This window comes from Oenanthe melanoleuca, chromosome 5 (assembly GCF_029582105.1).
Source record: "Oenanthe melanoleuca isolate GR-GAL-2019-014 chromosome 5, OMel1.0, whole genome shotgun sequence".
NCBI lineage: Eukaryota > Metazoa > Chordata > Aves > Passeriformes > Muscicapidae > Oenanthe > Oenanthe melanoleuca.
Genome location: NC_079339.1, coordinates 18,945,678 through 18,959,318, shown reverse-complemented (window position 1 = coordinate 18,959,318; position 13,641 = coordinate 18,945,678). Strand labels below are relative to the sequence as shown.

General features: G+C 40.3%; 1 protein-coding gene across 4 annotated transcripts in view; it reads left to right on the top strand.

Moving 5' to 3' along the window:
* Window positions 1–13,641, top strand: part of SLC1A2 (solute carrier family 1 member 2) — an 85,700-nt gene that overhangs the window by 4,640 nt on the left and 67,419 nt on the right. Inside the window, exon 1 of one of the 4 annotated variants that reach the window (XM_056492163.1) lies at window positions 619–760. The exons of 1 other annotated variant lie outside the window; for it this stretch is intronic. In XM_056492163.1, coding sequence (XP_056348138.1) covers window positions 726–760 — 35 coding nt within the window. In that variant the 5' untranslated portion in view covers window positions 619–725. Of the gene's footprint in view, window positions 1–618; window positions 761–13,641 lie in introns of those variants that run through there. 2 more of the 4 variants (XM_056492167.1, XM_056492166.1) reach the window with 2 other exon arrangements.

The window sequence follows — 13,641 nt, the reverse complement described above, 5'->3', positions numbered from 1 at the left end:
TAATAGACAGAAGTCTGGGTAATTGCTTAGTGTCGTGGTTTAATTAGTGAAATAGTCCTTCTCAGTTCTATGTACACAATATAAATGGTATTCATGTAATATGAAATGGCACAAATGCAGTGCTCCTGTTCTGTTCACAGTAGAAGATAAACTGCATGGCAGGTATGGAGATCTCTGCCTTGGTATTTGACTCTGTCAATATCTTACTTAGAAACAAACAAACAAGCAAACAACCTCATCTGAGGTCCATTTCTCCAAACTAGGATGTTTCTACATTCTTCTATAGATACTCCTGTCTTCGTTGCAAGTTGCACTCTCTGAAACTGCAGTTCCACCATCAGGAGTACTGTTTGTCTGTGCTACCAGATCACCAAACAATAAAAGTTTGGTCCAGACCAGAGAGCATATGGTTGGATTTCTCCAAAATTAGCTACAGACATGGAACCCACATAGGTTCTATACTAGCTGTAGATGGATGGTTATTAGTTAACATAAGCTAACACAGGAGGCACAAATAATAAATACCTTATTGGCATAAAGCTCTGTAAATGCAAGTTAGCCTGTCAACATTTTTTTAACAAATTTGAACATTAAGAATTCATTTACTACACAGGATTATTTTTTAGCCATGCAGCTGTGATAGTTTTGGATCTTGGAGCAGGAGTCATAAACCATTTGCTGCGTTGTCAAGACAAAGCCAGAAAGGGAGATTGCCAGCATGTATTATGCACCTAGCCTGGAGACAACGTGACAAACCTAGGTGAGTCAGGAAAACTAACTTGACATTTCATCGTAGGGTTCAGGCACCTACATAGGAGAGTGGGTTTTCAGGATCTGCTACAATATATACAACAAGCACACCCACACATTTCTTGTCATCTGAGTTCTTATTCTGTAATTTACCCACAAATTTCTCTACATGGAAACTTGAGGAATTATTCTGGCACAAATGTTTAGATACTTCAGAGGATGAAATCTTCCAAGTGCTCTCAGTTATTTTTATGCAGGATTTGATGAGCACCGGCATAGGATGGAGAAGTTTTACCCTATGCTCTTTATCTTAGACATTTTGTGGGACAGATGGAATGAATGTAGCTTGGTAATTAGTCATATCAGCTGTGGCTCCGACCTCATTTCACTGTTGTCAATTGCAAATCTCTCATCAATTTCAGTAAAAGACAGGCTATATAGAAGATAACTCATGATCCTTAAATGATACAATAGTTCTCATGGCTCAACCTTCAGTTGGGTCTTGAGACACCCTTTAAAAAAGAAGTCATCACCCAGACAGTAACAACATTTTTATACATATTCAGTTCACTTTATAGATGTACAGGGATTAATATTTTTCCTATAAAGTCAACAAGTCCTTATTTATTTTGAACTTTTTGGAAATAGCAGGTTGTATTATTTGATTTGATATATGAAGTCTGAAGGGAGATTGTGCTTCCTTAAAAAATGACTAAAGTTTTCAAAAGCCTTGTCTTACCATAGGTTTCTGTGAGATAAATGTATGTGTACAGCCTCTCCATGGACACGTGTAGATGTTTGTATACCATACACCAAGAAATCAGCATACAAAGCAGTATTGCTGTACTAGCAAATTATTGCATTTAATTTTCTCTTTTTTCCTGTTTCACCTTGATCTACAGGCTGCCCCAATGAAGATTGCTAAGACCTGTTAATTTGTGAGCAGTGTTTAAAGGGTCGCAATTTTTCAGTTTAAAAAGAGTAACATTAGAATTCTGTCCTCTTTCAGAGGCAGCGTGGTTGGCATGTGGGTTCCTCTGTGGTATGGGTGACAGTGGGGATGCTGGGGCTCTCTGTGGTCATGGATCCCACACTGACAAGAGCCTGCAGCATTGGGCTGTCTCTGTAAAGAGTTGTCTCCATACCAAAGCAGTCTGTGTGTGTGAGGGGTGTGGGGTGAAGGGCACAGTGCTAACAAGTGGCCCTTCACCTTCAGTATTCTCATGTAATACCTTTCCATTTTCTGTGGGATTTCATTCCCTTCTCCAGCAGAATATCTTACAACGCCTGCTATTTAGAGCCGTTAATTGTATGATTTCTTGAAAACACTGGCTGGTTCTGTCACATCCATCATCTCTGTAATCCAGTAATGAAACCCCTCTTTTGCCAACTAAGTACAATGTTTCACCCAATTTTAGTCTCCAGCTCGTTACTTTAAAATGCCATTACCCGAGGCATACAAGCAAGAAAAATAAGTATGATTTTATATACTTAATCCTACTTCTGTATTAATTTAAAGGCTCTCAGTGTGCTTAGTTTTAAGACAATTGACTACAATATATTTCAGTCCTTAGAAAAGAAAACAGACTAAGTTCAAAGCTCATCATATTTTATAACTTTTATCTTCAATATCTTTGATTGTACATAAGCAATTCCAAATTGGGAATCCTTACAAGGAAGAACTAAAAAAGGACCAAGGCATAAAAGAATTAAGGAATACTCCTGCTAATTACAGATATCTTTAGGAAAGCAGTGTGGAATTCAAGAAAATGCAGTATTTCAGGTTCACAGTTGTGTCTGAGAAATCAAATTCATTGCAGCATTTTAAAGAAAAGAAAATAGAATAAGATTTAAAAAATGAAAATAATTTAATTTCTAGTTTTCAAAATAAATTATTGGATTCAGCTTCAATTAAGAACACTAAAATAATGGAGCCTCCAATACAAAGCAAATTATTTCACTGTGTATTGAGAAAATGTTTGAGTAGACTAAGACAATGTTTGTCTTTTTTTGTGTTTTTCAAGGTGCCAACAGTCTCCTCTTAGAGTTGTAGAGAACAATAAAGCCCCCCCTCATCCTCCTTTCCTGGAGACTGCATAAAATAATGTATCTGATTCTTTCTTCTGCTGGTTCAGTGGTGTTGCTTCCAAAATTTCCAGGAAGTTTTGAGCCCTTTTTTTCTGCCAACATTGCACTCTGCAAGTATATTTTGCAGTGTTGTTTTTCACAACTGCAGTTTTGCAGCATTGGTTTTTAGTACTGTTATTCATATCAAGGCACAGAGGCTGCCTGCCTGAATATTCAGTGAGCAGGATGCTACTGCCACTCCCAAAGTCAAGGTCCTTGAGCCCCATCCATGAATTGAGCTGCTTCTTATTCTCTGCTGCCTCACTATCAACTGCATCACTAGTGAGAGGATAATGGAGAGCACCTCTGAAGTAGGTATTTTGGGCCATTTTAAATTTAATCTATCATCTCTTTGGCATATTGAGAATAATCTGAAATGTATCCAAGTGTAAAATCTGTGTGAGTGAGAAAATGGTCAGTTTGGTACTAGAACACTTACTTAGAAGCTTAGAAGTCAAATCTGCATTCAAACTGATACTTGTCAAAAGTGTAAATGTATTAATTTATCCCAGGGCAAACAGGTAAATGGGTCTAAGTAGAGTTACATCACCTGCTAGTTCACATCTCTGTGTGATTTAAATTAATCTCACTTAGCCCTACTGCCAAATTTGTGCTTCACATCTGGGAGTGACTTCACTTCTGATTGACTTGTGGCCTTCTCAAGCCATACCATGTGGTTTCCAGATTGTGGACTTCATCTCCCTTGAGGCAGGTTGTACTTTCTGTACTGTCATTTACCCAGCAGCTGAATGAAATTTGGTTCTTGGAGATTTGGGACAATGACAGAGATCACCACTAAACAAGTCACATGCACTGCTAAGCTTGTGACATTGCACATCGTTCACAAAGGCTGTCTGGCAGGTGCAGGACACAAACCTGCTCGTACCTACTCCTTTGGACAAGTGTGTCTGATGCAGCACCCTCTTAGAGGGGTTGACAAACACTTCTGGTACGTGTTTCCAATCTGGAGGAGCAACATGACCAGGGACCAGTTTAGATCCTGAAGGTGGTGTAACTGTATTAGTCTGGTATTGTATCCAAGTTAATGATAGCCTCTTAATCCAGCTAATTATCTTGAGTGCAGGAGAGCGCTAGTATGGATTTGCCAGGCTAGCATACAGACAGACTCAAGTACCCTTTGTACACCAGGTTCAGCCCATACAGAGTCTCAAAGCCTGTTTCTCAAGGCAAGGAAAAAAGATCAACATTATTTATGAGTACAGAAATTCAGGGCATCATTTGTGGGTTTTGGAAATCATCAGCTGCCTGGGACCATGGCTTCCTTAATTGAAAAAGTGATAACACATTACATAATGTGTAACTGGGGATATGAGAGTGGACTAGAGGCTCTTCAGAGGTCCCTTCCAACTTTAACTGCTCTGAGATTCTGTGCATGACAAATACATGGTGTACAGCCATCTCCATGTAGTATCTTCACATCCTAGCTCTTGGCTATGGCTGTGATGCCATGTACTGCTGGCACACCATCCTGGAGTATACTCATCCATGTACTGATTTTTCATGAGGTTGGATTCAGTCTATGTATACATGAATAATAACCCAAGCCAACAGAGGTAGCTGGACCTGCTGACTCCACACTGTGCTGGTTATTATGTTGAGAGCCTTAGGTGTGTTTCTAGAGTACATTCCTGGTGTAGCTTAATCCAAATGTAATTCAGCTCCTTAACATGAACCAGAGCACAGCAGGTGTACATCTTCAGGAAGTTCACTCCAGAAGCTCGCTTTGGACTAAATTGCCAGTGTAAGTTTATCCTCAGTTGGTCACTGATATGCCTCAGGTAAGTGTTCCCTGGTGGGCAGGTATTCCTGGCAGGCTCTCATCATCTCCTAGCTGCTGATGTGCCTGCTAGCAGCACAGCTCTTCTGCAGCCACAAGCTGAGGTGCTGCCATGGCCTTCGAGTCGCTTGTGTAAGTCACTACTGAGCAGTACTTGGCCGGCTTGCCATGAGCAGCACACACTGCTGAAGGCAAAGCATGGCTGGAGGTAAACCATGCTCTCCAACCACAGAATGTGGAGGCTTCTGCTGCAAATTTGTGCCAAGTGTGCAGAGGGTTCTGGGCTGCATACAATCACAGAGGCAGCATCTCAAGTATATATGGTTTAGTACACTTCCTTTGAGGCAGAGAGCACGCTCATTAATTAAGCATCTGGTCCTTATCTGTATAAGACCTACTTTTGCTGTGGTAACAGAAAAGATTTGTCCCGAAAAGCGCACGTGTATATAAACACATGTCATCCACATACACACATGCATATGGGAATTAATTAACACCTGGTTGCTATTTATATCACAAAATGTAGGTCAGGTAGTGGAAAACAGATCAGAATTGCTCACCCGACATTTTAGGAGGACTTAGAACAGGCATTTTGCAGTGTCCCATGCTGGAAACCATCAGGAAATACTGTTTCTATTGACATAAAAAGTGCCAGAGGAACCCTCAAAATATGTAGGGCAAAACATACAAAACCTATGTCACTGTAATATCAAAGAACTTTTGTAGGAAGCCTTCTGCTGCTTCCAGGATTAGCTGTTGCTTTTCTTCTAGGTTTTGTTCCTGTCCCATTTGCAGACATCTGTTCCCTGGTGGTCTGCTGAAGGGGGTTCCCAATAACCCTTTCCAGGGGAACCTGGGGAGGATCTTCTGAAAGATACAGTAATGGGCTCATCGTTTAGGACCTCACAGCAGCCACCATCTCAAGTGAGTTGCTGGAGTGCCTTGAGGAGGACATTGCTGTCACCTTTGCTGGTAACGGGTTTGTGTCACACGGTGGCACCCTTGCAAACCAAATAAAGCTTGAACTCCCACTGCAGCCTCTCTCAGGGAGGTCTAGGGGGTCTTCACTCTCACTCGATAACTAAGGCTTCAGTATCGTTTGAATTTGAGCCACTGATTGTGTCTGGCTTGAAATCAATGAATAGGTGGAAAGACTTACTGGGCAGCAGGAAACAGATAAAACCCACAGGGGCACTGTGGTTGTGTAAGCCTCTTTTTTTTAGTAGCCTGGCAGTGGACACAAGATCATAGTGCAAAGGGGAAAATCCCAAGATGTTGGTTGGTATTTATGGTGATAATGTTTGCCTTTTCTTTATTTTTTTTTCCCCCTCAATATTTAATAATTATAGTGTTACTATCCGTTGCAGTTAAGGATTTTGTGGAACATAAACCAAGAACATATGTAGCTAAATTCACACTGAGGGAATCCTGTTCTGGCCACCTGGATTCTGAGCAGCTTCCTAGCTTAGATGAAGGTATTGTGTGACTAAGTGCTCTTAAACACATTATTTTGCCTTTCCACAAAGGAGGTACATTGTTGAGTTTAGGTATTTCGGTTTTGCAGTTGTGCATGTTTTGGAATCCTCTGCATCTTAGGAGGTCAATCCACTTGAGCCTTTTGTAATTGTGCTGACAGTGTCCAAAAACCCAGGCCGGGGGTCAGAGCCCAGCTGTGTCTTAAGTGTTTCATACATTTTTACAGTAGAAAGACAGGTAGTTGTCTGCTCTGGACAATTACACTCCTGTACAGAGGTCCAACAAGCTGCTGCAGCGAAGGTGTGGCAGTGTTTATTGCCAGAATCTCTTTGTGTGATGCATTTTTGTAGCTAAAAAATGACACTCTCTGTTGTTATGGCCCTTGGATTGTAGCAGCCATGGTGATGGCAGGAGTAAGGTGGAGACCAAAACCAACTCAATTTGTAGGAGATATTTATTCACTAACCTATAGAAAAATGTTTCCAATTCAAAATATCAGTGGTTAGTTAATCTGTATGTATTGTCCAAGTCAGGAGAAAATAATGCATTTTTATTTCTTGAGGGAGTAGTAAAGGTGTAATCTTAGAAATGCTCAAATGCCTGTGCCTTTATTTCTGTCCATTTTAAACTTGCTCCCAAAATACCCTGTGAAGCCAGCATACGTAGCCCCTAACAACAAAACCACAAAAATCAATAATACTTAGTTTGTGAAGTTTTCCCGTGTGTCTGGATCACTCAGTCTGGATTTGCCCTTTGTTTTGATAAGTACAAATTATTTTCTGCTGTATGTCATTCTATTCAACCTGCACATAAAACTTGTTCATTGCTTAGACTTCCGTGACAAATTGATGGAACGACAGTGTAGGATTGATGCAATGAAGTTGAAAAAGTGTTAAATGACAGTTTAATTCCACTGGGTGGTAACCATTCATAATATTTTCTATTCAGGCTCTGAATTGAAGGTACAAAATCACTGTGATGCCTGAACCAGTGTAAGAGCTGACATATCCCTCCTCCTCGTGCAAATACAGGAGGATTTATGCAGTCAGCACATGTCTGAGATTGCTAGGCTGCTTCTGGCATCCATAGCCTGCTGAGTGCTGGAGATGATGAGAAGAAAAAGCTAGAGCTCTCACATCAAAGCCACTGGCTTTACTTCTGCAAAGGGAGCACTGTCACTTGGAAGCTGGTCAGTGCTGATGAAAGGAGCCTGGCAGAACAGGGCATGGGTTGGACATCAAGCTGAAGATGCAGAAACAGCACTTGGTGCCTGGAGGTCAGACATGGCTGCAAGCTGAACTGAAAAGAGGGGTGCAAATTAATTACCATCTTTACCTGTGTGTTAATGCCTGATAATTGCCCTGGGTTACTCACTGACCATACACCATCCTGTAAGTGTTTTCATAATTTTTGATACCTTGAGGACATCACAGTAACTGCCATATACTGTTTCTTCATTGTTTCCAAGGAGGAGAGAAGGGAAGGAAGAGGAGGATTTTAACTTCTAGCTGTTTGTACTCTCTCTGCCATCAAGAAAGATGGTAGTTTGGTCAACCTCACTTCTCATCCATGATATAACCAAAATGGCTACATAGAGGTATTATTTCTCCAGCCTGTTTATTAATTATGCTGTGATACCAGTGTGTCTAAGATGTGCCTCTCTATGGCTAAAATGGCATGTACAGGAAGAATAATATCTCCTAATTTATCTTCCTATATTAACAAAGAAATCAGAGAGAGCTTAGGAGAAGTAATGTACTCTTGTCTTTATAGATGGAGAGTTAAGGTGTCAAGTTTGCTCCCTGTCACACTGGAATCTGCAGCTAGGATATGAAAATCGTGCTGTCACCATGGCCAGTCAGGCAATGCAAAACTCTCTGTTTCCCATATTTTTCATCCCAGGTGATGTTGGTTATGCCTTTGCTCTGCTTGACTAGAGCAGATGGAGGCCAGATGAGGGGCTCAACTTTCTTCTTTGTGTGGACCTTTCCCTTCTCTTATGAAAATACCATGTCGTCTTCACATTTGTTGAATTTTTGGGAAAGCTTAGATTCTCCTTTTGCTTTCTCTAAGGTTTTTTTATTCCTCAAGCTGAAGCCTAAATTATCTGTAAACCTGACAATCATGATTCATTTTTAGAGGCAGACTGCCTTTCTCAGAACTGCTGTTTCTTAGCACTGTTGTGAACTGATGGGTTTATTAACAGTGGCTGATTTGTAAATCTAGGCTTTTAGACACCAAGAGCACATACCTGAAAGGGTAGATACGACATTTCCCAGTGAAGGGAAATACACTAGTGCCAAATGTACATCAAACGCTGGAGTGGAAAGATCTCTATTGGCAGGTGATCAGGTTATTGCATTTTGCTAATCTTCCATCACTGTTTGTTTTGCGGACTATTACAAAAGAGTACTCAGGAACAGGAAAGTCAAAACATATCTGAGGCTGGTTGTTCCTTTAACAGTTTCCTGTAGTAATGTATCTTGTTTCAACATACAGTTCTTCCTAATACCTTCTGCTCATGACATAACTTTCTATTCTATCAAGTCTAGCAGAGTCTAGTCTAGTCTAGCAGAGTAGCAAGGGACAGAAAATTATTATATCAGTTGAGTAGCCAAGATCACACCCTAGAAAAATATTTTTTACATGACAAAGAGTAAAAGAACAGAATATTGGTCTGTCTTGTTTAAAGAAGGTGCCCTCATATCTACTGAGACATGGAAAATGTTTTACAGACAGACGCATACTAAAAGAAACACATTCAAACATGCAGTCACTGTTATGTCCCAAGTGGTAATCTGCCACTAAATTTTCAGGTGTCCCTAGGACATAACTGAAAAGCATGGCATACTTGGAAATTGTCCCATTTGATGTACTGCAAAATTTACATTTAAGTGAAGAGGGCCTAGCTATCATTTGGTTTGTGCATCTGGGTATTATTGACCTCAAAACACCTTTCTTAAGGTTTTATTGTGAAACTCTTCATCATAGTCCACGTTCAGTGTAAAGGAAGTATTTGGGCACTGTGGAAGTTATCTTCACAGTCCTATACCATTATAAGTTAGAATATTCTAGTAAATTGGTATTTGCTAGAACTAATTCATTATACAAGTGTCGGGTTTTAATTAAAAAAGAAGTGAGGAAAAAAGTGCATTCTAGAATTTTCACAGTCCTAAACAAATACTTCTTTTAATAGGTGTAAGGTAGGTATTCTGCCTGTTGGTTACTTTTTAGATCTTTACTCTTTGCAAGAGCAAATAAAAATTAATTACAAAGGAATGTGAGGAAGGTGGTGCACATTTAATTGCAGCTCTCTTGGCCAGCTTTGCATCATTTATTTGGGTTTGCCAGTACAGATTGCTCTGGCTATTTGCCCATATTCTGGCAATCACTTCTCATCTGTTGTAATTGTGGAAAATTTAATTTCAGGCTTACTCTTCCTTCAGTGAAACTATTGCCAGTGTGGCTGGCAGCAAAAAAGCAGTGTTGGTGGAACATGCTGATCTTTTTGCTCAAGCCCAGACTTTTTTAGAATACATTATATGTGTCACATGTGAATTCTAATGCTTTGCTGGATTACCTGTTATCTGGAAGTCTTTCTTTAGAAGTTCTTCACTCTGTCTGGAAATGAATGGGCTTTCCTAATGTGAAGCAAGTTACTTGATAATGGGCTGTGCATGAGCTACTCTGCAGTAATTCCTCACACAGATACGATTACCCCAAAGCAAGGGGAAAGTAACTGACCATACCTTGAAAGTATAGGAGACCCAGCATGCTGGCTTTGCCTGCACCACAGTGGATTACCAATGCAGGCAAGCATTTAGAATTGGAAAGGCTTTGCTGTCTCCCTCAAAAATCACATCTTTTTTTCAGTGCACCGTGAGTTTTAGCAGCTTTGTTTTCCTTGGCTTGGTCCTGAACAGGACTGCCCGATGAGGCCAGGAGATGGGGTTGAAGAATTGATTTTGATTCTGCTTGTTTCTGACTACCAGCTAGCAGTACATGAGACATTCTGCAAGTTTGAGCCTGGCAGCTAATAAAACCACTGCATGTTGTGCATGAGATTAATTTGACTCATAATTGTCTTAGAAATAGTGTGTCTAAGAGCCACAGGCTTTTCTTTGCTTGTTTAAGACTTTGCCTTGTTCCCTCTGAGGCACAGTTCCTTCTTGCTGTAGGTGTAAAAGGAGCAGGACACTTACAAAAAAATAGTGCATGATTGCTTGTGAGTCAGTGGAGAAAAAAAACCCTCAACAGGTAAAGCTCAGTAAAATTTATGTGGTATTTCCCAGTTTTTCCTTCCCAGAGCATTTTGTTAACAGTAAATGCCACAAGGACTCAAAGGGCTGTATGGGAGGGTGTAATTAACACTAAAAAAAAGATGACTTGAGAAAACCAAAACAAGACAAATAGATGCTTTCTTAGTGAGGCTGCAAGGAAAGGGCTCACATATGGTAAGTGGACTTTTTTTACGTAATGAAATACAGTAAATAGGCTAGTGAAACACCATTTAGTAATACACTGATAATGCAACTTCTAAGTTGCAGTTGTGGAGTGACATTTTTTCCTGTCTTATGAAAATACAAACTTGGAATTCAATTCTGCTAGCAGATGGAGAGCAAAGATTCACTATATTAAAAAGACAGAATTCTTAATACTCAGATCTGTTTTATAATACAGAATATTACATAGTTTGAACTTTATATCTGTGAATTTTTTTGTCTGCTTCCCAAAGCATATTAGAAAGCTGGTTCATGTCATCAAACTCAGCTAATCACATTTTTTTAGAAGTGGAGAAAGACCAGTCTCTATTCCTCCCTGTTTGTTTAATGCTGCTAGTTTTACGTGCTGGTAAGATGTGGATTAGGTGGTATAGGTGGATGCTTCAGGTGCAGAAAAAGGTGGGCTTGGTCAGAAATGGATTTAGAGAGCTGAAACTTAGCTATTGCCTCTTTGTACAATTGTCCTCAAGATGCAAATCTTTCAACCCCTTGCTGTGCTGAGACTGCTCTGCCTCTGCTCTGGGCTGGAGTGATGTTAGGCAATTCCAGTCGAGAGAGTTGTGCTGCTGCATTAGCCCAGTGTCTTGTCTCTCAAATTAGCCTGTGTGCAGTGTCATGGTAGCCATTCTGGTCAGCCTGAGCAGGGGCAGTCTGTTTCTGCTTGCCTTATGCTGTTGAGCCCTGGCAGTCAGGGTCAGGGTGCAGCAGCCCTTCTGCAGGCTGACCCCAGAGCACCTTGTCTGGTGGAGCTGGAAGGGCGTGGTTGTGCTCACCTGACATCTGATCTCTGTCAGGTCTTCAGACATGAACCTGAACTCAAAGAACCTGCCAAACTAAAATTCTGTCTAGACAACTAGGTACCGTAGTGCACTTAAAACTTTTTGTGTGGATTGTCATATTCTAGTGCAACATAAGAGATTATGAATTAACTTCTCCTACCAGTTACTCTCTTCTTCCTACTGTCTATTCACAGCTCATTAGAAATATGTGCCTGCTGAGCTTCTCTTTACTCTTCATTTGTCTTTTAGATCTTAGTCATATGTGGTTTCTCTGAATTTTGTTTCCCTCCTAGCCTTAGATTTTAAACTGAACCGTAGTTACCTGATGGCTTTACTTCGTATTGGCATGCTTGTTGTCTCCTCTAGGTCAGTGTGAATTCAGTGCTCATGAAGGATGCTAAATGAGCAGCCCAGAAGAATAGGTTTGGGTTGGTATTTCTCCATGGGTAGGAAGGTCTCAGTGCACCTTCAGTACAGTCTTTTAAGCAGGCCTCCAAATGTACAAACATCTGATTGAAAGATCTCGTCTTACCTCTTGCAGGGAGTGAATCCAGACCCAAGAGACATTTATCCTTTGGCTTCTCCCTGCAGTGTCTGCCATAAGTAATGTTTTTGTGGTTTGTGGGGCTGCTTTGTGGGAACTGAAACCATTCCTTTTACATATATCACAAAACTGCCGTTCGTGGTTGTGCTTTTCGGTCACAGCCGAGTCAGGCTGGACTGAGTCCAGGAATGATCCCAATTCCCCTTCCTTAGGCATCCAGTTCCACTCAGTCGCAACACCAACACCCTCCACTATGCAAAATTAACTCTGCCTCTCCCAAAATAAAAGGTGGTGTGATATTATATCGTGCTATTACTCCATCCATCATAGAGGAGTGGCCCTATTAGAGAAGCAAGGCTGACAGCATGTGCGCAACTCATGCAATAGAGAATGATGTGTTGTTATAAATAATAATTACTTCAAGCTGGTAAAAATGGCCTAAACTATGAGAACACTCCTCTGAAATCATGTTCAGCACCATGAAGCAAAACATGTACCTGTCACCATTCCTTCTGACTTGCTTTTATGCTCTGGGGAGCTGAAGGAGCTGTGCAAAAATGTGACACAAACTTTTCTGGCCAGAGGACATAGACTGAAGCTATTCCAACTCAGCATTGAAGGTGGTTGTGAGAGTGCATTTGTGTCCATATACAACTGGTCCTTCACTAGGAGAAACAGATGCTATTATAATGTTAACATGAATCCAAACAACACTTTTCCAGGAAGTGCAGTGAGACAAAAAAGGGAAACAAAGAGTATTTCTTGTTACTTTCTCTCAGATAGATGACTTTGCAGACAGTGAGATATATTTCCTGCTTGTGTCCACTGATCATCACTCTGCTGACTTCAGTACAGCTCTGTCATCTTATGTCAGCAGCGGTGTGACCTTCTGCTTGCCTGCAATTTATAAAGACAATCCACCATTCAGGTAGTTGCAGGCTGTGTGTTTTATGGGGCAACCTCAGCTTCAGTGTACACACATCTCCCTGCCCTTTGTCAAGACACTCTTCAAATTATTAGTGGTTTTCAGCAGCAGAAGATGCTAAATTCTGTTCCTGAACACTGTGGTGTCGTGCATTTTAATGAGAAAGTAGTGCAAGTGTTTGGCAGCACTGGGATTTCATGGTATGTTTCGTAAGCTGTAAGATATTTTTTCTTTATTTGTTTTATCCTGGAGCTTCGTCTCCTACTCTCAAGCTTTAAGCAGCTTTTTTTTTTAACCATTAGGAGACAGAATGGGTTATGTTAAAAAGGGAATTTCTTCCTCTGAACTTCAAAATTCCAATGCAAAAATCATTTGTTTTATTTTTTTTTTTTTTTTACACAAGATACTCCCTGACATTAAAAAAATTACTATTTTAAATTAAAATTAGGTGGTAACTTAAAAAATCAGAATTTAGGGGAATATTTGTATGCCTGCTAGTTTTTGATGCAGCTTTTCTATGCAGAATTGTCATGATTGCAGAAGTATTGAAGAAGATTTTAGGGGGGTTTTTGTATATTCAGTAATCCACAAACTATTTTTTGATGAATACATATGTAAGGAAGGACTGTAGCATTCTAATAGCATAAGAAAATGGAAGCTATATGGATGAGCTCTGAAATTCTGGTTTTGCACTATTTATTAATGGTTTTCATAGTTGGTTTTACTTGCTCAGATCTGTC